Raw genomic sequence first — 22,075 nt, 5'->3', positions numbered from 1 at the left:
ACGAGCTTGCTCGCCTGCCGTGACCCAGTCCCGTTCTCGGTCAGCTCGACCGAGAACATGCAGGCGGGATTCAATGTCCCGCCTGCAGCGGGACGAGAAGGGGGCGTGGCCGCGAGTTGCGGCCGGGAAGTGACGAGATGCAGCCGGCAGCTCGTCACTTCCCGGCTGTTCTCGGCAGAACGAGCCCGACAGCTAGAGATGTCGGGCTCGTTCTGCCAGGAAACCCTGTTCAATGCTGTCGGGGAAGACAGCATTGAATAGGGCCCGTCGAGCATCTCCCCCACGGCGATTGAATATCCCCCTAAAGCTCCATACGCAGTACCCAATTTTTATAAAGATATCACTCCTTCTGAGCGATATCGTTTTAGAAAAAAAAGGGCAGTGTGTATGATCAATATCGTTAAAGGTACACGGTCATAGTCACAGACAAGTCATCAGAACATCCTGGTCAATTTTGGATATGCAGCAATCTACGTTCACTGAACGATATTATACAGTGTGTACGCTCTATAACTTCCACCCGCAGCATTGCCGATATCGTCAATATTAGCACTGCAGAGGGTCATTAGTGTCATATAGTGGCCCTTATTCTGGTTCACTCGCAAAGGCAAATTCCTTCTCAAATGGAAAAAAAACATGTGCACTGCAGGGGGGCAGATGTAACGTGCAGAGAGATTTGGGTGAGTTATTTTGTTTCTGTGTAGGGAAAATACTGGCTGCTTTATTTTTACACTGCAATATAGATCTCACTTTGAAGTAAAACCCCACCCAAATCTAATTCTCACTGCACAAGTTACATCTGCCCCACCTGCAGTGCAGAATGGTTTTGTCCATTTGAGAAGGAATTTTACTTTGCAAGTGAACAAGAATAAGGGCCAGTGTGTACTGGGCTTTATACCCATTTAGCACAGCATATAAAAATATATATATATTTTTTAAAGCACTTCGCCTTCCGACACAGACTAATAATGAATGAAATGTACTTTAATTGCTTTTAAGTCCAGGAGTTATGGAGTCTACACACGGGGCAATTTCAGAGTATTTTCCATACAATCTAACTAGATCCCTTAGAAAATGTCCCTACATCGCTCCGTGTGTAGGGGCCATAGCGATAATGATGCGTGGACAAACGCGTCGCTATCTCCCGACTATTAATATCCAGCATGCTGGATAAATCTAGTAATATCACTGGGGCAGGGCCAGTGGCCCTGACAGATCGCTCAGCACACAGCGCTCAGAACGCTCAGCAAATCGCCCCATGTGTAGAACACAAAGCTGCTCTCTGGATACAATTGTATGCAAAACAAAGGGCACAGCAGAGCGCCTGTTGACATTGCACACAATGCTTTGCAATAATAAAACAACACAATGCAAATAAGGGAACATGCATTGCCTCAATGCTAATGTCTATCATGAAACCTGCAGTGTATGAACATAAAGGATTTCTTTATGTTCTGTAAATGTTGGCAACCAAAATTTGTGTTACAAGCATGAGTGGGAATACCACTAAAAAACTATGGATTGGACTGGTCCCTCAAGTCTACATTTAAGGGCTAATTGTATAGGCATTTCCATCTGGTTGAAAGTGAACAGTTTGACAACTATTGATCGACATGTACAATAGGTCGAGACATGAAAAGGAAGTTATGAGTTTAAATTTAAAAAAAAAAAAAAAGAAAAAAAAAAATCACACTTTACCATCCAAGTGGACTACGACTGAGAACGGTAATCTGTGCGGTATCGGAGCAAGACATCTGGCTAGAAGCATGGCGACAGACTCGACCAAATCAAGTTACTTGTAGTTAAATCTACAAACAGACTTCAAAGATAACATCGACCTTGTTCATGTCGACCCGATGACTGTGGATCTTAGGGGTGACCTAATCACTGTCAACTCTATGATCCACACGCAATTGGATATCCCCCGGTGACACAATCATCCAAGGTACATGACTATGGGTAGAAGTTTATTTCAGTCTTAATATAACTGTGCCCTTATAATATATGTTTGTGATAAAACCACATGTAGGAAGCAAAAGACTTGTGTGTTGTAGTATAAGTAGCAGCTACTGAAAAGCTTCCATGATGAGGTTGACAAAGAAAAAAATATGTCTGTGTTCAGCCCTTAAGTACTCTGTGGTTCTGGCATCATCTCGGAAAGTGTCAATTGAAGACATTCTTACTTTAGTGGGTGGTCAAGTTCAGCCGAAGTTTAAAACAAAAGTTCAGAAAGATCTAGTTTTCACGGATCAATAAGCTTGCACATCAAAAAGACAGCGAAACTGGCAGTTGTGGCAGCTCGAAAGGCTGTCTTGGCAGCTCACTAAAAGCACCATCAAAGCTATCGTCCCAATTAGTAAGATTGGCTAATGTGGCGATAAACTAACATATCTGATGTGTTCACATTTCTGTGTCTGTTTTCCCCCTCCAAGTACAATGGAAAGTGTACGATGCTAAGCAATTTTATCATGGTGAAGTAAGCGACTGATGTGAACTTCAATTTCACAATCATTAGTAACTATGATTACTGATAAAAAATACCCTTTCGTTTTTACCCTGGAGCATGCATTTTACTAGGAAAATAGCTGTAACTGTGCTAGGAGGAGGGCTGGCTTGCATGCACTTGTAGTTCCATTAATGAAGCAAAGATCCTGCGCAGTTGTTAAAATTCAATAAAGACCTATTTCAACTCTTCCAGGGACTGTAGCGGTTGTCTTTCTGCCACCAAGCTGGAGATATGAACTCTTAGAGCAGTGGTTCTCACCGTCGGTCCTCAGGACCCCCCCCAACAGTGCATGTTTTCGAGGTCACCCATCAGGTGCACTCATTGTTCACTGACACATTTTAAAAGATCACAGGTGGAGTTAATTATTCCACCTATAATTCTGTGTGGAGACCTGGAAAATGTGCACTGTTGGGGGGTTCTGAGGAACAAGGTTGAGAACCACTGTTCTAGAGGCATATATGTGTTGCTACAGGTTGAGATAACAATGTGAACATTCTAATAGTATCTCAGTTGTTCCCAACCTGGATGGCATGTGTCACAAGTGTATGGTCTAGGACCAAATCAAATTACTTATGGACAATGAGATCCGCAAAACCAGAACTGGTTAAATTTAGATTAGGCGTAGATTGCATTGAGAGTTAGAATAGGGTTAGTCTGCAGTTTGTGTTCATGTACTGTTAGGATTAGGCTGCGATTAGGGATACAGTTGACCTAATGCGTTTAGGGTTTGAGTAATGTTAGGCTGCAGGTAGGGTTAGAGTACTGTTAGAGTTAAGGTTAGATTAGACTTAGGCTGCAGTTAGAGTAGGTTGAGTTAGAGTACTCTCAGGATTAGTGTCACAGTAGGGTTAGGCTGCAATTAGCGTTAGAGTACTGTTAGGGTTAGGTTGCAGTTTGGGTTAGATTAGGTTTATGGGGTGTACACTGTTAAACAGCTAAAGTTACACTTAAAAGAAAGAAGTCTACGGAAATTTCGATTGCATACATGACGACTGTTGTCATTTACAATGTCAACATGTCAGTGCCAACATTATGGTCGACTGCATTCTATACAGGTCGATATGATCATTTACAAAATCATCCACACTCTAAATAGGTGTAAATTGGATTTTCAATTTCAGCCTCCAACAGTAACTTTACACTTAAGGTCCATACACACTGGGCGACTATGCCCAGCATGTATGGACAGCGATGATGTCAATCACATGCATACACACTGAGCGGCTTTCTCCCTGCCCGGCGCCGACGGAGGGGGGAGGACGGCGTTGTATAGTGCAGAGCTATGCAAAGCCGTCCTCAACGCCGCTCATCTGCTGGTATAACCAGCAGATGAGCGGCTTTCCCGGCGATGATGCGGGAGGGCGCAGCAGCGCTCATTGTCGGGGCATACACACTGGGCGGCTTTGAGCTGAAAACCACTCAAACAGGCTGTTTTGAGTGGCTTTCAGCTCAAAGTCGCCCAGTGTGTATGTACCTTTAGAAGGAAAACAATATTCATCTTGAGTTTGTATACAGTGTATTCTTTAATCCCCAAGTAACGTTAAATGCAATTTTTTTCCCTCTTCAAGTTATTGCCAAGAAAATAAAACTATTTACACTCACCACCAAGTCACTCTTCAACACGGGAGAGTGAAATAACTTCTATATTATGGTATTGCCTTTCTGATGAGAGTCCTTCTGAGAAGATATGGCCTAGACAAACATATGCCATCTTGAGTTACTGAAGCCTATGGTTCCTCTCCAGCAACCCTTGTCTATCTGCTGCAATTCTAGTCATCTAGTCTAGTCAGCAGACACTGGAGAACAAGCTCTGCTGCCTTTTTCATGGTACAACGTCACCAAACAAGAGACCAGGCAGAGGTAATCGCATGCAGAATAAGATATAGCATGGTAAAGAATATCCCTGTGCATTGTATGTTGGTGTGAATGCATCAGCACAGGTTATATGACCTAGGTAGAACCCTAGTTATGAAATAGGATTCACTTGGGTGTGACCCACGTAGGACCAGGGGACATTGCTCTGTACCACGCTGCAGACACGGATCTAGTTTGAAAGGTGTAGAGGCAGGATTTTCCCGGAAGTATGGTCTGATTAGGTGCAACGTTGGCTAAACCCATGTTTAATATTCCAAGTCAGTAATGGGATCTGCGTGAGTAAAGGGGTCCCTGCAACAGCGCTAAATCCAAAACACACATAGGTTGTGCTTACTGAGAAGTATTTGTTCTCCGACAGACTCCATCCTAGAACACAGATTCCAAATTTGCATTGTTTTATTTCAGAGGAAAAAAAAATAAGTGTTTTTCATGCCCCTGAGGGTAGGAAAAATCATTATTTTAAAATGTAAAAAATGTTTGGACTTGCCTAAGAAACCCTTGGACATCACCCCTAATGACCAATTAGGCATTTGGAAGCTGTCAATTAGCTTAAATGGGCCAATAATTACATGTAATTATTGGGGTGTAAAAATAGTGGCTTTGTAAAATTTTTATTTTTTTTAAAAGACAAAAAAATAGTTTTTGCATTTAATAATAGGTTTACAATTAAAAGTTAAAATGTTTTAATTAATATTTGAAAACACATTTTAAGAGTCTTCAATACTTTCCTTAGGTCCACTAACAGCCTTGTATGGGATTCTGATAACAAAGTCACTTTTTGGGGGTCCAGGAAGGTCTCCCTATTTTTTTAATGTACTTCTCCCAGGTCACATTTTTAAGAAAATGGTCACACCCTGGCTGCAGAGGTGTAACGTGGAGCAATAACACACGGAGCAGACTCATATCATAGCAAAACACCCCCCTCCCCCACCACAAACATATATACATCTATTCTAACCAAGAAGAGGGAAGTGGCTACTCGTTCTAGTCTGGAGGGGTGGAGTTTCTATGTGATTAACAGGATAGGCCTCTGCGGCTAGATTGAAAAGACTGAAAGAAAGGGTAGGGGCGGCCACCCCACTGCCTGAATGTTCCATATCACTGAAGGCAGATACTCGACAGCCAGGAACTCAACAGACTACTCACCTCACCTGCAAACCCCACACTGTACTCCCTGCACTGCAGTCAGTGACATGGAACATGCAGGCAGTGTGGTGGCCACCACTTCCCTCTCTTCAAGCCCTCTCCTCCTACCCCAAATCCTGACACCCAGTCTTTTACAGAGTGAGCCATTGCCTTCTGTCAACACCTGGACCTCAAACTCCACCCTCACTATTCCCCTGCCTGGCTGTGAACACTGCAAATAGGTAATTATAATTTGATCTTACATTGCTCGGGTGTGCACGTTCATGCAAAGTGTACGAGTTTCATGAAACAATCCTGTTTTCGCAGTCTCACACCTAATTGGATGAAGCCCACAGAACAGCCACAGAATGTATAAAATAAAAATTCCAACTGAGTAGCCAAATAAAAACCACATACACTTAGGAGTCTGTTATACATTAGCGGAATATAGAGTGAAATAAGAAATAAAGCAGTATTTTTTTATGGAAAAAAAGATGTTACATAGCATTATTAGATAATGGCAAGAAATTAATAAAGGATCATTTAAGGCAGGGGTGGGGAACCTTTTTTGTGCCAAGGGCCATTTGTATGGGGGGGGGAAAAAGCCTTTGGGGGCCATATGTAAAAATTTCTCTTACAAATTGTCCTGCTGCAGCCGTCCCACGCTCCGGCGGCTGCCGCTGAATAGGACTGACAGTGTCCAGATGCTGTTGATTAAGAGGAATCTCACGAGAACTACCGACCTCTTGCAAGAATTCCACTGTACTTGACTCCCGGCAAAGCCGTCAGGCGGGTGGGAGGGCCACTCAGACTGGCTACGGGGGCCGCATATGGCCCCAGGTTCTCCACCCCTGATTTAAGGCTTCTGCTCAAAAATAGACAAAACCAATGCTCATTTAATTTTTTTCAATTAAAAGTAGGCAAACTCTTTAAAAAAATTGAAACGTTAGTTACCTGGAAGTTGCAGTAAACAACAGAGATGCAGCAGCTGCTCCAAAAAGCCCACATAGAAGGTTCACACGGTAAGCTACCGAGCCGACTGGTAACACAACTATGGCTAGTTTAGCCAGCAGAGTAAACAGGGGGTATCCAGGAGGATGAGCAACCTGATAGAAGCAGGATAGATAAACTAGTTAATCTTCAATGTCATTTTGGATACTAGATATCTAAAAAATAAAATACCTTTTACAGAAGTTTGAACAAAAGTGAAGATTACATAAATACATTAAATGTGTACTATTTAAATATCTTAAGGTCCCCATACACAGGTCTGACATGTCAGAGGGACAAGGGGGACCTGATTTCCCTTTAACTCCCCTGAGGAGCTGCCAGCATGGGGGAGGTTTGAAAACTCCCATTCAAAAGAATGGGGGCCGCTTATTGGCTGAGAGAGCTCTTTCAGCCAACCAGTGGCCTCCATTCTTTTGAATGGGAGTTCTCAAATCTTCTGCCCGCCAGCTACAGCACCGCTATGCGCTACCACTTTGTCGGGAGGAGGAAAGGAGAGAGAGTGGGGAGCGTGCTTCAGGCTACAGGCGGATGGCACACATCTACGGATCGGGTGCGATGCATCGCGGTGGCTAAAAAGCAACTGCACTGTGTCACTGATTCATCAAAATTCAACAGATTATATGTGCTGCACCTATGATCTGTAGACTCCGATCCGATGTTCACGGGAAGGCGCATCGGATGTCAAACACATCTGGTTTGGCCTATTTTCATACGACATATCGTCCCAATTCGATGAAAGCCGGTTTAAATCGGCCCAGTGTGTGGGGGGCCTTAAATCTGCTGATTGGGATGTATTTTTCACAGTATAATGCTACGGGGATGCTTCTTTGATCTCAAACTTGTCAAAAGGCATGACCGTGAGAATATGCGGAAGAATTTGAAAATTGCTGTTCACCAATTTTCTGGGTCCAGAATAACAGAGTCCACTCAACACTACAAGGAAGAATATAAATTTATAAACTTCTGGAGCTTCCAAAAAGTATTAAACAGAGAGGTAAGTACTGAAGTAATCAATTATTTAATTCTGTAAATAACAGCTTTAGCCTTTTCATTATTAATTTTTCTTCTTTTTTAAGTTGACATTTTGTATGGATGAGTTGTAAAAGTTCCCTAATAAATACATTTGGATATAAGAAAATAAAAAATTAAAGAATTAATGAAAATGTTTTATAGTCACTGTAAGGAATTATAGCGACTATAATTCCTTACAGTCACAACACAACACAAAGGGACAAATGTAATGGTTTATAGATTACTGGAAGTACTGACGTTTCCGAGATTTAGTCCTTAGTTTTTGGAAACCCGGAGGCTACTGCCTCAATTCCAGCAATTAATTATAGACATCAACATCTCACCAAAGTCCTTTAATCTAAATGAAGTTTAAAATGAAATAGACTTTCTAAATAATGTTGATTGCCCAATGCATTGTATATATTGAGCAGATAATAGTATTTTTTTGTTGTTGATCCAAATTTTTGTCCTCTTTGATGTACACAAACAGTGCAAGTCAGTAGCATCCAAACACAAATTAACCTTCATTTAGTTTAATTAATGACACTGCTAAGGAATTCTGATTTCAAGAGTCAGAGAGATTATGTGCCCTCTAAGTGTTCTTAATTCCTTACCTCCCATTTTCAGGTCACTGCTTGTTTTCAAAAACATTGTTTGCCTAACCCATAGCTTCTCAAACTCAGTCCTCAGGAGCACAACCAGTGCAACAACCATGTTTTCCAGGTCTCATCACAGAATAACAAGTTAAATAATTAGTTCCATCTTTGAAACGCTTAAAAATGTGGTAGTGAGTAACGAGCGCACCTGTGCTCCTCTGGGTGACCTGGAAACCAGGGGATGTTTGGGGTACTGGGGACCGGGTTTGAGTTCAACTGACCTTACCAACATCTCTCCTAGGAAACACATTACACTTGTACCTCATTAGCGTCACAAGGTATGCTTGATTGGTCTGCAATTTCTAGGTCAACAGTCAATAGGTGGACACCAAAAAGATGATAGTAAATAGATCGAAACATGAAAAGGCCAACATGACTTTTTCACCTTTTATTCGTTATTTACTTTTTTTTATACTTTAACACAGGGGTAGCCAACTCCAGTCCTCGAGAGCTACCAACAGTTAACTTCTTCCATGTCTCCACACAGAATCACAATTGAAGTATTTAGTTTCACCTGTGGATCTTTTAAAATGTGTCAGTCAGTAGTGAGTGCATCTGTGTACCTGTGAGATTAGCTGAAAAACGTGACCTGTTGGTAGCTCTCGAGGACTGGAGTATGCTACCCCTGCTTTAACATCTACAGGGCGACCAATTAGGATCAGTAGTGCCATGCAGGGGTACGAGCTATACTAATTGGGGGTATATGTCAGCACTTGTCTACATTGACCATAAACTTTAGAAACTCAGGTCTACTTTTACATGCGTCTACTTTTTGATTGTTTGCCGAGACACTGCTGGCCTTTCCATCCACCCCCGCATCACACAAAAAACTAAATTCACAGGAATATTGTTTATAAAAAAAAAAAAGAAAAAAAAAAAATGATCTAAAAGACCTAAAAGATGTAAACATATGAGAAACAGAAAGTGATGATACATGGGCATTCATAGCTTTGATGGAGATTATGTGCACCAGTGGGAATTTTTTAAATATATTTTTTTAGCTGTAAAAAATGTTTCCACTTATCTCACACTGGCGTTAGGCTATTGCTTAACCCTTTGAGCGCCAAGTGAATTTGTCAAAGTTTGAAAATTGGCAAGCAACATTTTTATTCATCATAATGACCCTTAAAGGTCTACCTTATATAGGAATATATTTTTTATTTGATTTTATATAATAAATGTGAACAAAGATGGCATTTTTAGCAGGTATTTTGCGCATCTCACAGAGATGCCGGCACTCAAGGGTTAAATAACCCTGTACTTAAAAGGCAGGCATGTCCAAACTGTGGCCCTTCAACTGTAGTGAAACCACACATCCCAGCATGCCTTGCCATAGTTTTAGCATTACCTAATAGCAAAACGGTGGCAAGGCATGACGGGACTTGTAGTTTCACAACAGCTGGAGGGCCATAATTTGGGCATGCCTGACTTAAGGGATTCAATTCTAAAACACAATATAAAGAATAAGATAAGACACAAATAAAGAGGTTAACAAATTTGAGCTGTTGAGGCTCTTGTATCAAATTAGCTTGGAGCCCTCCGTTTCTTCAAAAAAGGGTCATCCTCCACAAAACTGGTATTGATTAATAAAAATGTAAAGACCACACTGTCTCTAGATTAGTGCCACTTTAACAGACTTTGGGTCTTACCTAAAGGGATCAGGACACCATAATTAAGTTTATTAAATAATAAAACTTATTAAAAACTGTTAACCCGATTTATTTCATTCTCCCTAGCTTATACACATTTTGGGTTGATAATAAGCCATGCCTCTGTATACAGTGAAAGCTTTGCTTTATAATTTTGTTTAATTGGATTTAAAACTTAAAGTAAATTGTCACATACTGTACTTATAAGTTAGTAAAACTGTGGTTTGAAAATAAATTAATCTACTTTGCTCCATGCTTAATTAAACTTCCTTAATTCCTAAAACTGTTAATGAGAGCATTGATTAAACAATAAAATTAATACTTACTCCAAGCTCGTATGCGGCTGTGATGAGCTCCCCTGTGAAAAAATAAATGTAAAACCAATAATTACCATTAGGGAATGACCCTCCTCCAAAGTTTTCCAAATTCAAAGGCTGGCACTGGGATTTTGCATTAATTTGACTTGATAAAAATAAATCTAGAGAGATTTAGCAGCGTGAAATTTTCTTAGAAATTCCTCCCACTTTCGATTTAGTTTGAACGGAGAAGCATTTCATAAATATAGTGTGTGCTGTATTATTGTTTCAGTTTAATCAAAACGCAATAACCAAATGCACTTTCTTTCAGTTTAAGAAATTAGGCTAATTGCATATTTATCATTATATGTATATACTCTATAGAAGCAAATGAAAGCTACACCGCCACCCACAGAAAATATATTTCTAATGTATCACTGTACTGAGTCAGATCTGAAGCAGTGGTACCACGCAACAATATAGTAGCTTGTGCATACCTCCCAACATTAACTCTTTGGAAATAGGGAGACTCGCGCGTCAGAACCACACCCACCCATTTCCTGTCACTATGGGGGCATGACCAGCGCTGTGTAGACTGCTGTCCATGCCCTCGGTCACTCTGAATAGACACTGAGGCAGGAGGGACTTCCAACTAACCCAATCCCCTCCCCCACCCCAACTGTGGGACACTCCTGGCTTTGGGTGGGATGTGGGGCGGCCCTGAAAAGCGGGACAGTTGGGAGGTTCAGCTTGTGATTGGTCCTGACACTCCCACCCTTGTCTGCCACTAGTTCATGTTGGCGAAGTTATTTTATTTAAACCACCATAGGGACTTACAGGAAAAAGGGAGGGGCACATGAATACAATCATTTCTGTTGCCAGTTTCGAAGCTTTAAAATGGTATATGTATATTGTAGGTGGTAAATACAAGATATTGCATGAGCAAGTATTTTAAAAAGGAAATAATCGCATTAGGTCACACATTAAATAGTAGTCCCGGGAACACTTTACCAGAGTACAGTTATCCTGAAAGCTACAAGAATTAAGGAGGAAATGTATCAAAGCATGAAGAGAGTTCAAAGGAGCTCATTTATCAGTGAGTTTTAACTATTTAAAACTCATTGCATACGATAAATGGTGCTCCAGCAAATAATCTCCTGTCATGTTTTTGGAAAAACATGACAGTTGGGAGTGGATTGGCTGCACCATCATTCAGTCAGGACTTTGACTAGGCCACTCCAAAACTGTAATGTCATTTCTTTTGAGCCATTCAGAGGTGGCTTCTTCTGCTTCAGAAAGTGGTCTTGTTACATAACCCAACTGCACTTGAGCTTCCACCACGGAATGAAGACATGACATTCTCCCTCACAATATTGTGGTAATGCACAGAATTCATTATTTCCTAATTTATGGCAAGTAGTCGATGTCCTGAAACAGCAACACCATCACACTACCATAATCACGTTCGTATGTGGGAATGAAGTTCTTCTTGTGGAATGCAGTGTTAGCTTAATACTACATGAATTAGAACTCATGTCTTCCATTAAGTTCCATTTCGACCCATCAATGTGTCTCTGTTTTTGTAGCAAATGGTAGACAAACCTTAATGTTCCTCTTGGTTATCAGCTTTCCCATGGACACCATTTTTGCCCTGTTTCGCTCTTGGATTCATGAATTCTGTCATTCAATGAGGCAAGATGCCTTATCTGTTTATTTGGGTTCTTTTATGGAGGTCCTGGCCATTTATTTGCTCCACTAGGAATTTTAGTAGGTCAAACATCCGCCACTGTTCCAAGTCCTCTCACTGTGGTTGACTGGAGTCCCAGAACCTTAGAAATGGCTTTTTAACCCTTCCAAAATTTCGCTCTCATCCTTTCTGGATTTTCTTTTGAGCTGCTTGATGATACCTTTTAGCCAACATCGCCCTGCTGTCATTTTGATGGGCTTTTAACTAGTATTACATGGAATACCACGCTCCACATTAGTGGTCATAATTTATAATAGGACAGACAGCTGGATCAGCATTATGTCCAAGATCTCGTCTTTCACAATTAAAAGGTGAACCACCTCAGTGACCAGCCCAACAAAAAAACCTCCTATTCCCATGTAACACACGTGCATTCGGTAGATGGGCCAACTTGCATATTGGCAAATTAGGAAAAGTAGAAGGGGCTGAGTGTAGAGAGGGGATGCTGTACACTAATTTGGAGTCCACATGTTGACGTTTTGTGTCAATCTTTTGTCTAGGACAACTTTGTGCATGACGACCTAGACAAGGTCAACTATTCATACAAATACAAAAACAAATATAATATTCTCCTCAATTGCGCTCTCACCACCAGGACCAATGGTCGTAGTGTACAAAGTATAGTCCGTTCTTACTTTTGCTTCAGATTCTCCTCCCAAGATTTTTTCATAAAAAAATAATGAAAAGAAGATATCATTGTGTAGTAAGTCTAATAAGAATGGTATGAAGCAGTTTCCAAAACCGGAGATGGATAATTCCACAATGGGTTGTGAAACTGATTCTTATGGGACCACCGTTGTGTTGAAATAGTAACATCTGCTTACAATGTGGAAAGAAAGGAAGGGTGGTTGCGCTATAAAATAGTAACAGGTGTTATACTTAATATAAAAACAATTATTTTATTTTGAAAGGAAGGAATTCCTTTCCTTTAAAAAAAAAAAAAAAAGGGGGTAGTATATATATAAAGCTATATAGCTAAAAGCATAAAATGTGGATTTACATGGATATAAAGGGGTGCTGCGGTATTTGAATATGTGGGTGATGTCCCCAAAAGTCACCTTAATCCAGGTGTATCCTGTCCTCTTTTGGGCCCAAAAGGATGATATTCCAATTGTATTAGGGAAACAATGAGGTGAGATGCTTCCTCGCTGTATTGCCTCCAATAGGTGGTAAATGGAGTTATTCCATACTGAATGTGGAAAGAGTTGTGGATGGGAATCCTGACTTGGCGATATTAAGAGAGGTGGCGTTCCTCCACAAAACGAATGATGCCTGTCTTAGGGATCCTGCACCTGAGGTGGTGGAAGCAATTCTGGTAAATTTCCCAAACTTGGAATGGTGCTGGCAGGCTTGTACTGGAAGGGATAGTAGAAGGCATCTGGATGGGTGTACCACTGGCCAATGCGTTTCGCTGCCCCTGCAGCTTTTTCAAGGTGGTTTGCTAGGTACAGAGTCAGGGTATAAATACCCCTGGTAATAGGAATATTGTGCACAACTGTGTAAGTTTAATCAATCTTATTTCTTTCATAAAACATATTAAAAACCTAATCAGTATGAGTAGAAGACAGACTAGAGCATGTGAATGTTTTTAAAGTTATAAAACGAGGCTTAGAAGTAATAAAAAAACGTAAATGATATAATATCAAAATAAGAGAGGTCAGATGCGTCTCCGGGTTTCCGGTGACGCACTTCCGGTTGAATGGAACACAGTTGAACCGCATATCAACGGTTTCTCATCTGAATAGATAAAGTGCTGGATGTTATGTGTTTGTATAGCAGCGCATACGATCGCGCTGCACTTTGCAAAGGAAAGAGGAATATCTGATGGTGATATATCCTCAGTGTACTTCCGGGTATAGCGTTTGGGGTCCGGCGAGTGTATGCCGGTTTTTTACTTCCGGATTATGTGGTCAGATTATCAAAATTTACTTCCTTGCGTTCCATTCATCAGGAAGTATGGCCCGCTAGTGCGTTCCAACTGATATAGATATCAGTCCTGTATTAGGACCTACATAGGGTGAGCGAGTCCGTGTCCACTATCGCCCATTCTTAGATCCCTGTACCATCTTGGTGTGATATCTTGCATTTTGTATTTTTTATTCATTTTTAACAATAAATTAGTATTGTGGAATACTCAGAGTAATTTTCTTGAACCTGAGGATCCAAAAGAAACCATTTTATGAGGATCAACAGAAATACCAAGTTGTCACGATCCGAGCTCTCAGACAGACTTTCTTACCGGCTAAGTGCCTCCGCAGGTTCAGCTTGCGGTCCAGACGTCACCTCTGCCGGCGTCCTGTCTGCCGTGCGCCATCACCGCTGCCATCCTCCAGTCTGCTCAGCGCTGCTGAGTCCGCGGCTGCGCGGCGCACCGCTCTCCTTGTCCCCAGTGACAGTACCCAGTGCACGGCAATCCACCTGTCCGCCGCCATTGCTCCCAGTATCCAGCATGGTGTGCACAAACATACTTTCCCGCCATAGCCTGACATGGGGGCTGCCATGTTTTCCCAGTCACATGTCATTCCCATCCAATCCTGTGTGATCTGATCTCCCAGTCATACCTGCCCGGCCAATCCTGGCCACCCAGTGGGTATAAGTATGCTGGGAGCTCTCAGATCAATGCTAGTGCTTCAGTTGTCTCCTGTATATGGTCAGCTGTCCTTGTCTCCGTGCAAGTGTATTTCTCCGCTGGTGTTGTCTCCCATTCTGCAGAGCGTTCCAGGTTATTCCATCTCCTGTTGATATCCAGGTTATTCCATCACCTGTGAGCCTGCCTCGTCAGCCCAGCGATCCAGCCTAGCTCCAGGACTCTGGTCCTCCGATGCTCCTGCATCATCCGCTTCCGATGTTCCACCATCGATAGTCCGACACTCCGGACCCACAGTCAAGCTTCCGTCCGTCATTCCGGACCCACAGTCAAGCTCCTATCTGCCGTCCGTCATTCCGGACCCACAGTCTCCATATCCGATATCCATCCGATGTTCCACCATCGATACTTCATTCATCATACCTGTAAAGTATTGCAATCTGCATGAACTGTCATTACTCCTGCATACTTTACTGCCTGTATCATTACAACCTTCTGCATAATAAATCTGGTTGTACTTTTACCTCTGACTTCTTATTGGCTCTGGGTGCACTGTCGCGCAGTTCATGCGCAGGGGTCCTCTCCAACCTCCCCGGTTCAGGTACCGGTCCAGGTCCCCACCAGAGGTCTCAGTCTTGTCGACTGAGTCCCCTGGTGTGACAGTAAGCACTAGCCAAATGGATCCAGCCGCAAACCAAGCTTCTCCACCCAGCCCTGTACAGCAACTGGCTGTTCGCTTGGATCAGCAAGAGGCTGCGCAGAGCCAAGTGATTCATTGCCTGCAAGATCTGTCTTCCCGGCTGGATAAGTTACAGACCACTCTCAGTGGCCCTGAGCCTGTCAGAGAACTTCCAAGTCCCGTTCATCCTCCTGTAATGGCTGCTGCACCTCGCCTTCATCTGTCTGTCCCCACCAAGTATGATGGGAACCCCAAGACCTGTCGAGGCTTTCTCAATCAGTGTGAGATTCACTTCGAGCTGCAACCCAGCAACTTCCCTACTGAAAGGGTCAAGATCGCCTACATCATCTCCCTCCTGTGTGGAGCGGCACTAGAGTGGGCATCTCCCTTATGGGAAAGATCTGATGCCATCCTGTCCAATTACAAGGACTTCGTGTCAACATTCCGGCGTATCTTCGATGAGCCTGGGCGATCAGCATCTGCCTCCACTGAACTCCTCCGTCTCAGACAGGGATCCCGTTCCGTCGGGCAATATCTGGTCCAGTTCCAGATTCTGGCGTCTGAACTCTCCTGGTGTGATGGGGCCTTATACGCAGCTTTCTGGCATGGCCTATCCGATCGTATCAAGGATGAACTTGCTACAAGAGACTTACCCTCAGGTCTAAGTGACCTTATTTCATTGTGTGTTAAAGTAGACCTACGCTTCCGAGAAAGGGCTATAGAACGTCACAAGAGCGCTCCAGTTAAAGTGCCAACTCCTCCGCCTTCTTTACCCACTGCTCCTGCGGTCCATTCCAAAGAAGAACCAATGGAGATAAACCGTTTCCGCTTGTCTCCAGGAGAACGTCGACGTCGACGGTTGGCACAGCTCTGCCTGTATTGTGCCGATCCTGCACATCAAATTTCTGCATGCCCAAAGCGTCAGGAAAACTCCTCCTCCTAGCCCGTCAAGGAGAGGGTAGGCTAGGAGTAATTAAGTCCTCTCCATCAGCAACCGATTGTGTCCTTCCAGTTTCCCTACAAGTTGGTCAGCATTTCAAGATTGTCTCCGCGCTTCTTGATTCCGGTGCCGCTGGCAACTTTGTTACCGCAGAACTGGTCCGCAAGTGGGGGTTGCCCACTGAAAGTCTTTCCAAGACTGTCTTCCTTACTGCTGTGGATGGCAGTAGGATTCCTGATGCGACAGTCTCCCGCAGAACTTTGCCACTTACAGTAAAAGTGGGAGTCCTGCACACTGAACGTTTGTCCTTCCTGGTTTTACCCCGAGCCACTCATGCTCTGGTTCTGGGTTTACCCTGGCTCCGTCTTCACAATCCTCGTCTTGATTGGAAGACATCTGAAATCCTTTCCTGGGATCCTTCCTGCTCCGGTACCTGTCTCCAAAAGGTACTCCCAGCTCGTCATTCTTCAGCCGATGCAGCAGACCTTCCGCCTCTTCCCTACCAAGAGTACTCAGATGTATTCAGCAAGTCTGGCGCTGATGTCCTACCTCCTCACAGACCGTGGGATTGCCCTATTGAACTCATCCCAGGCAAAGAACCACCCAGAGGTAGAACCTATCCTCTCTCTCTTCCAGAGACTCAAGCCATGACCAGTTACATCAAGGAAAATCTGGCAAAGGGATTCATCCGTCCTTCGACTTCTCCTGCTGGCGCAGGATTCTTCTTCGTCAAAAAAAAGGATGGAGGCCTACGTCCCTGCATTGATTATCGCGGCCTCAATGACATTACAGTAAAGAACCGATATCCGTTGCCTCTCATCACCGAGCTGTTTGACCGTGTCAGCGGTGCAACCATCTTTACAAAACTCGATCTGAGAGGTGCATACAATCTCATCCGCATACGAGAGGGCGACGAGTGGAAGACGGCGTTTAATACCAGAGACGGCCATTATGAGTACCTCGTCATGCCCTTTGGGCTCAGCAATGCCCCAGCCGTGTTCCAGCACTATGTCAATGAGATCTTTCGGGACATTCTGTACAGTCATGTAGTTGTATATCTCGATGACATTTTAATCTACGCCAATAACATCACAGAACATCGTTATTGGGTCAAAGAGGTTCTGTCCCGGCTGCGAGCTAATCATCTCTACTGTAAACTGGAGAAGTGTGTCTTCGAGGTGAAGTCTATACCCTTCCTAGGGTACATTGTCTCCGGTTCCGGTCTTCAAATGGATCCAGGAAAACTGCAGGCCATCCAAGATTGGCCAATTCCCTCTTCGCTGAAAGGTATTCAACGTTTCCTGGGTTTTGCCAATTATTACAGAAAATTCATTCGTAACTTCTCTTCTATTGTGGCTCCCATCACTGCCTTGACTAAAAAGGGGTCTAATCCAGCGAAGTGGCCGGCAGAAGCCATCGAAGCCTTCCATCTGTTGAAACAGAGGTTCACTTCCGCTCCTGTTTTAAGACAACCTGATACCACCTTGCCCTTTATTCTCGAGGTTGATGCCTCCTCCGTGGGTGTTGGGGCAGTCCTCTCGCAGAAAGCGCCCGATGGTCGTCTTCATCCCTGTGGGTTCTACTCCCGTAAGTTCCTGCCTGCAGAGCGTAACTATGCCATCGGTGACCAAGAGCTTCTCGCCATCAAGTTGGCATTAGAAGAGTGGAGATATCTTCTAGAGGGCGCTGTTCATGAGATCACAATTATCACAGACCACAAGAATCTTCTGTATCTCAAGTCTGCTCAATGCTTAAATCCCCGTCAAGCCAGATGGACACTTTTCTTTTCCAGGTTCCGTTTCAAGCTGTCGTTCTGTCCAGGGACACAAAACCGAAAAGCTGATGCCCTTTCCCGCTCATGGGAGCAAGAAAGTGAGTCAAAGTCCACACATCAACATTTCATTATTGATCCAGTGGCCTTCTCCGCAACGAGAGTTTCTAATCTCACGCCCCCTACAGGGAAAAGATATGTAAAGCCAGCTCTAAGAAAGAAGTTGCTCTGTTGGGCGCATGCTTCAAAATTCGCTGGCCATGCAGGCATTCAGAAAACTTACGAGTTTATCACCAGGTCCTACTGGTGGCCGTCCCTCAAACAGGATGTACAGGACTTTGTTTCCTCTTGTGCTAAATGTGCTCAGCACAAGATCAGTCGTCAGTCTCCTCCTGGGCAATTGATGCCACTGTCAGTGCCACATCGTCCTTGGACGCATATTTCTATGGACTTTGTAACTGATCTTCCAGAGTCTGACAAGTTCACCACCATCTGGGTGATTGTTGATCGGTTCACCAAGATGGCTCACTTCGTTCCCCTCACCGGTCTTCCGTCAGCTTCCAAGCTGTCCCAGCTCTTCATCAAAGAGATATTCAAGCTTCATGGACTGCCTCTTGAAATTATCTCCGATAGAGGAGTCCAATTCGTAGCCAAATTCTGGCGAAGCCTGTGCTCCCTGCTTCAAATCAAGCTAAAGTTTTCCACAGCCTACCACCCTCAAACCAATGGCCAAACGGAGAGGGTGAATCAGGACCTTGAAGCATTTCTCCGCACATATGTCTCTTCTTCCCAAGATGACTGGGCTCAACTCCTTCCATGGGCAGAGTTCTGCCATAATAACCAATATCATTCTTCATCTAATGTCACTCCATTCCTTGCCAACTATGGGTTTCATCCTCGAGTTCCTGACTTCACTCTGCAACCTGTGTCCTCTGTTCCAGCGGTCGACACGACCATCCGGCAATTCGTCAAATCCTGGAAGCTCATTCGTTCTTCACTTCTGAAGGCTTCAAGCAGGTACAAAAAATTTGCCGACAGGAAACGCAGAGCTGTGCCAGCCCTCCGTCCCGGAGATCGTGTCTGGTTGTCAACCAAGAATCTTCGATTGAGAGTGCCATCGATGAAGTTCGCTCCCCGATATATTGGTCCTTTCCCAGTTGAGCGAGTCGTCAATCCAGTAGCTTACAAGCTCAAGTTGCCGCCCTATTTGAAAGTGCCAGCTACATTTCACATTTCGCTGCTCAAGCCGCTGGTCTTGAATCGCTTTCATTCCAAGCTCCCCAAGGCTCCTAAGGTTTGCACCCAGCGTGGAACAGAATATGAGGTCAGTAAGATCTTGGACTCTCGCATCCGATATGGTCGTCTGCAATATTTGATCGATTGGAAGGGCTACGGCCCCGAAGAGCGATCATGGACCAATGCCATCGATGTCCATGCTCCCAGACTCATCCGGGCGTTCCACTCCAAGTTTCCCCGCAAGCCTAAAAGGTGTCCTGGGGCCACCCTTAAAGGGGGGGGTGCTGTCACGATCCGAGCTCTCAGACAGACTTTCTTACCGGCTAAGTGCCTCCGCAGGTTCAGCTTGCGGTCCAGACGTCACCTCTGCCGGCGTCCTGTCTGCCGTGCGCCATCACCGCTGCCATCCTCCAGTCTGCTCAGCGCTGCTGAGTCCGCGGCTGCGCGGCGCACCGCTCTCCTTGTCCCCAGTGACAGTACCCAGTGCACGGCAATCCACCTGTCCGCCGCCATTGCTCCCAGTATCCAGCATGGTGTGCACAAACATACTTTCCCGCCATAGCCTGACATGGGGGCTGCCATGTTTTCCCAGTCACATGTCATTCCCATCCAATCCTGTGTGATCTGATCTCCCAGTCATACCTGCCCGGCCAATCCTGGCCACCCAGTGGGTATAAGTATGCTGGGAGCTCTCAGATCAATGCTAGTGCTTCAGTTGTCTCCTGTATATGGTCAGCTGTCCTTGTCTCCGTGCAAGTGTATTTCTCCGCTGGTGTTGTCTCCCATTCTGCAGAGCGTTCCAGGTTATTCCATCTCCTGTTGATATCCAGGTTATTCCATCACCTGTGAGCCTGCCTCGTCAGCCCAGCGATCCAGCCTAGCTCCAGGACTCTGGTCCTCCGATGCTCCTGCATCATCCGCTTCCGATGTTCCACCATCGATAGTCCGACACTCCGGACCCACAGTCAAGCTTCCGTCCGTCATTCCGGACCCACAGTCAAGCTCCTATCTGCCGTCCGTCATTCCGGACCCACAGTCTCCATATCCGATATCCATCCGATGTTCCACCATCGATACTTCATTCATCATACCTGTAAAGTATTGCAATCTGCATGAACTGTCATTACTCCTGCATACTTTACTGCCTGTATCATTACAACCTTCTGCATAATAAATCTGGTTGTACTTTTACCTCTGACTTCTTATTGGCTCTGGGTGCACTGTCGCGCAGTTCATGCGCAGGGGTCCTCTCCAACCTCCCCGGTTCAGGTACCGGTCCAGGTCCCCACCAGAGGTCTCAGTCTTGTCGACTGAGTCCCCTGGTGTGACACAAGTAAGCATACGTGTGAGCATCCTTAGAGATCCTATGTAATAGACGTATATTGGGAAAAAAAAGATACCTTTATATGGGATGCGGTCATTTGGTCGAATGCATTATGGTCGAATGTCATTACATCGAATCCATTAGGTCGAATTGCTAAAAGGTCGACATGATTCTAGGTCGACATGGGAAAAGGTCGAAATGATTCTAGGTCGAAAGGTCATTAGTTCGACAGGTCATTAGGTCGACAAGGTCATTAGTTCGACATTGTCTAGGTCGACATTCACAAAGTCGACATGGGGTTTTTCACTGTTTTTTGAGCCAACATGTGCTGACAGGCGGTATTTCATGCCCTACCATCCACTAGGGCGTGGTGGGAGAATAAAATAGTGTGCCGAGCGTAGCGAGGCACCGTGCCCGACGCATTGCGAGCGCAGCGAGCGATGCGAGGGGATGCAGTGCACTTTAAACTGTGTCCATGTCGACTGTGTTGACATTCAGGTAAAAAAACAGTGAAAAACCCCATGTCGACTTTGTGAATGTCGACCTAGACAATGTCGAACTAATGACCCTGTCGACCTAATGACCTGTCGAACTAATGACCTTTCGACCTAGAATCATTTCGACCTTTTCCCATGTCGACCTAGAATCATGTCGACCTTTTAGCAATTCGACCTAATGGATTCGATGTAATGACATTCGACCATAATGCATTCGAGCAAACGATCCCAACCCCTTTATATGTATGGTGATGTTTGGTTTAATGTAAGCAGACGTTACTATTTCAACACAACAGTGGTCCCATAAGAATCACAACCCAGAGTGTAATTATTCAACTCTGGTTTTTGGAAACAGCTTCATACCATTCTTATTAGACTTTCTACACAATTATATTTTCTTTTCATTATTTTTTATGAATGGACTATACTTTATACACTACAACCATTGGTCCTTGTCATTTATATTGTGGTATTCATACAAATAACCTACAGTGCACATCCGCAGTGCGAAAATCCTCCAGGTAAACTGCGCATCAGTTGCTAAACATGGCAATGCTTTGCCAACCCATGCCTTAGGCTAGAAGCAGTGAGGAAGCCCAATCACATATTCCTGCGGTAGAAGACGACATTCATCCCTGCCCAATACATGCATCCTCATCGACAAAGTATATAATTCTCAGTGTACGGCAAAGCATTTTGTTGGCTGCAGTTAATTTTAGTTGAGAGGCGAGAAAGTTGTTAGTATAGAACAAATTATTCTACTGAAGTTGACTTTCTTAATACATTAAGCTGCTGTTTTGAGTTAAAGGACACAACATACTTATAGTAGGCATTCCTTGATTTATCCCCCGTTAAGTCTTCTTGCAAGCACCTGCTCTTTATTAAACACCAGCCGGTAACATGAATGGGTTGGGGGCCGATAAACAATATGCTGAAGAAAGCAGGGGGTAGAAGAAAGCACGGAATAATAGAATAGTAATTATGACAAACATACCGTCGCTATTTCATTTGATTGGTGCATCATAGCCACAGAAGAACAGGGAGCAGTTGCAGCAGATTCCATCTCTCGCTTGTACGTTATGTTTGGCAGTTTAGATTTTAAATTTTAAATATTTTTTTTTGTAAAAAGGAATACCATACTGTTATCCTAAAGAGCTTGCAATCC

The 22,075-nt window shown here is 44.0% G+C and overlaps 1 protein-coding gene across 4 annotated transcripts in view; it reads right to left on the bottom strand.

Annotated features, from left to right (window-relative positions):
- Positions 1–22,075, bottom strand: part of TMEM260 (transmembrane protein 260) — a 76,977-nt gene that overhangs the window by 46,960 nt on the left and 7,942 nt on the right. For 2 of the 4 annotated variants that reach the window (XM_083166989.1, XM_083166988.1), the window contains exons 3-4: positions 10,160–10,191; positions 6,461–6,612 (exon numbers count right to left, since the gene is read on the bottom strand). In XM_083166989.1, coding sequence (XP_083023115.1) covers positions 6,461–6,612; positions 10,160–10,191 — 184 coding nt within the window. The remainder of the gene's footprint in view (positions 1–6,460; positions 6,613–10,159; positions 10,192–22,075) is intronic. The other 2 variants (XM_083166991.1, XM_083166990.1) reach the window with 1 other exon arrangement.

Source organism: Crinia signifera, chromosome 12 (genome assembly GCF_055691185.1).
Source record: "Crinia signifera chromosome 12, ASM5569118v1, whole genome shotgun sequence".
NCBI classification, from domain to species: domain Eukaryota; kingdom Metazoa; phylum Chordata; class Amphibia; order Anura; family Myobatrachidae; genus Crinia; species Crinia signifera.
This window is presented reverse-complemented; position numbering and strand designations above follow the sequence as displayed.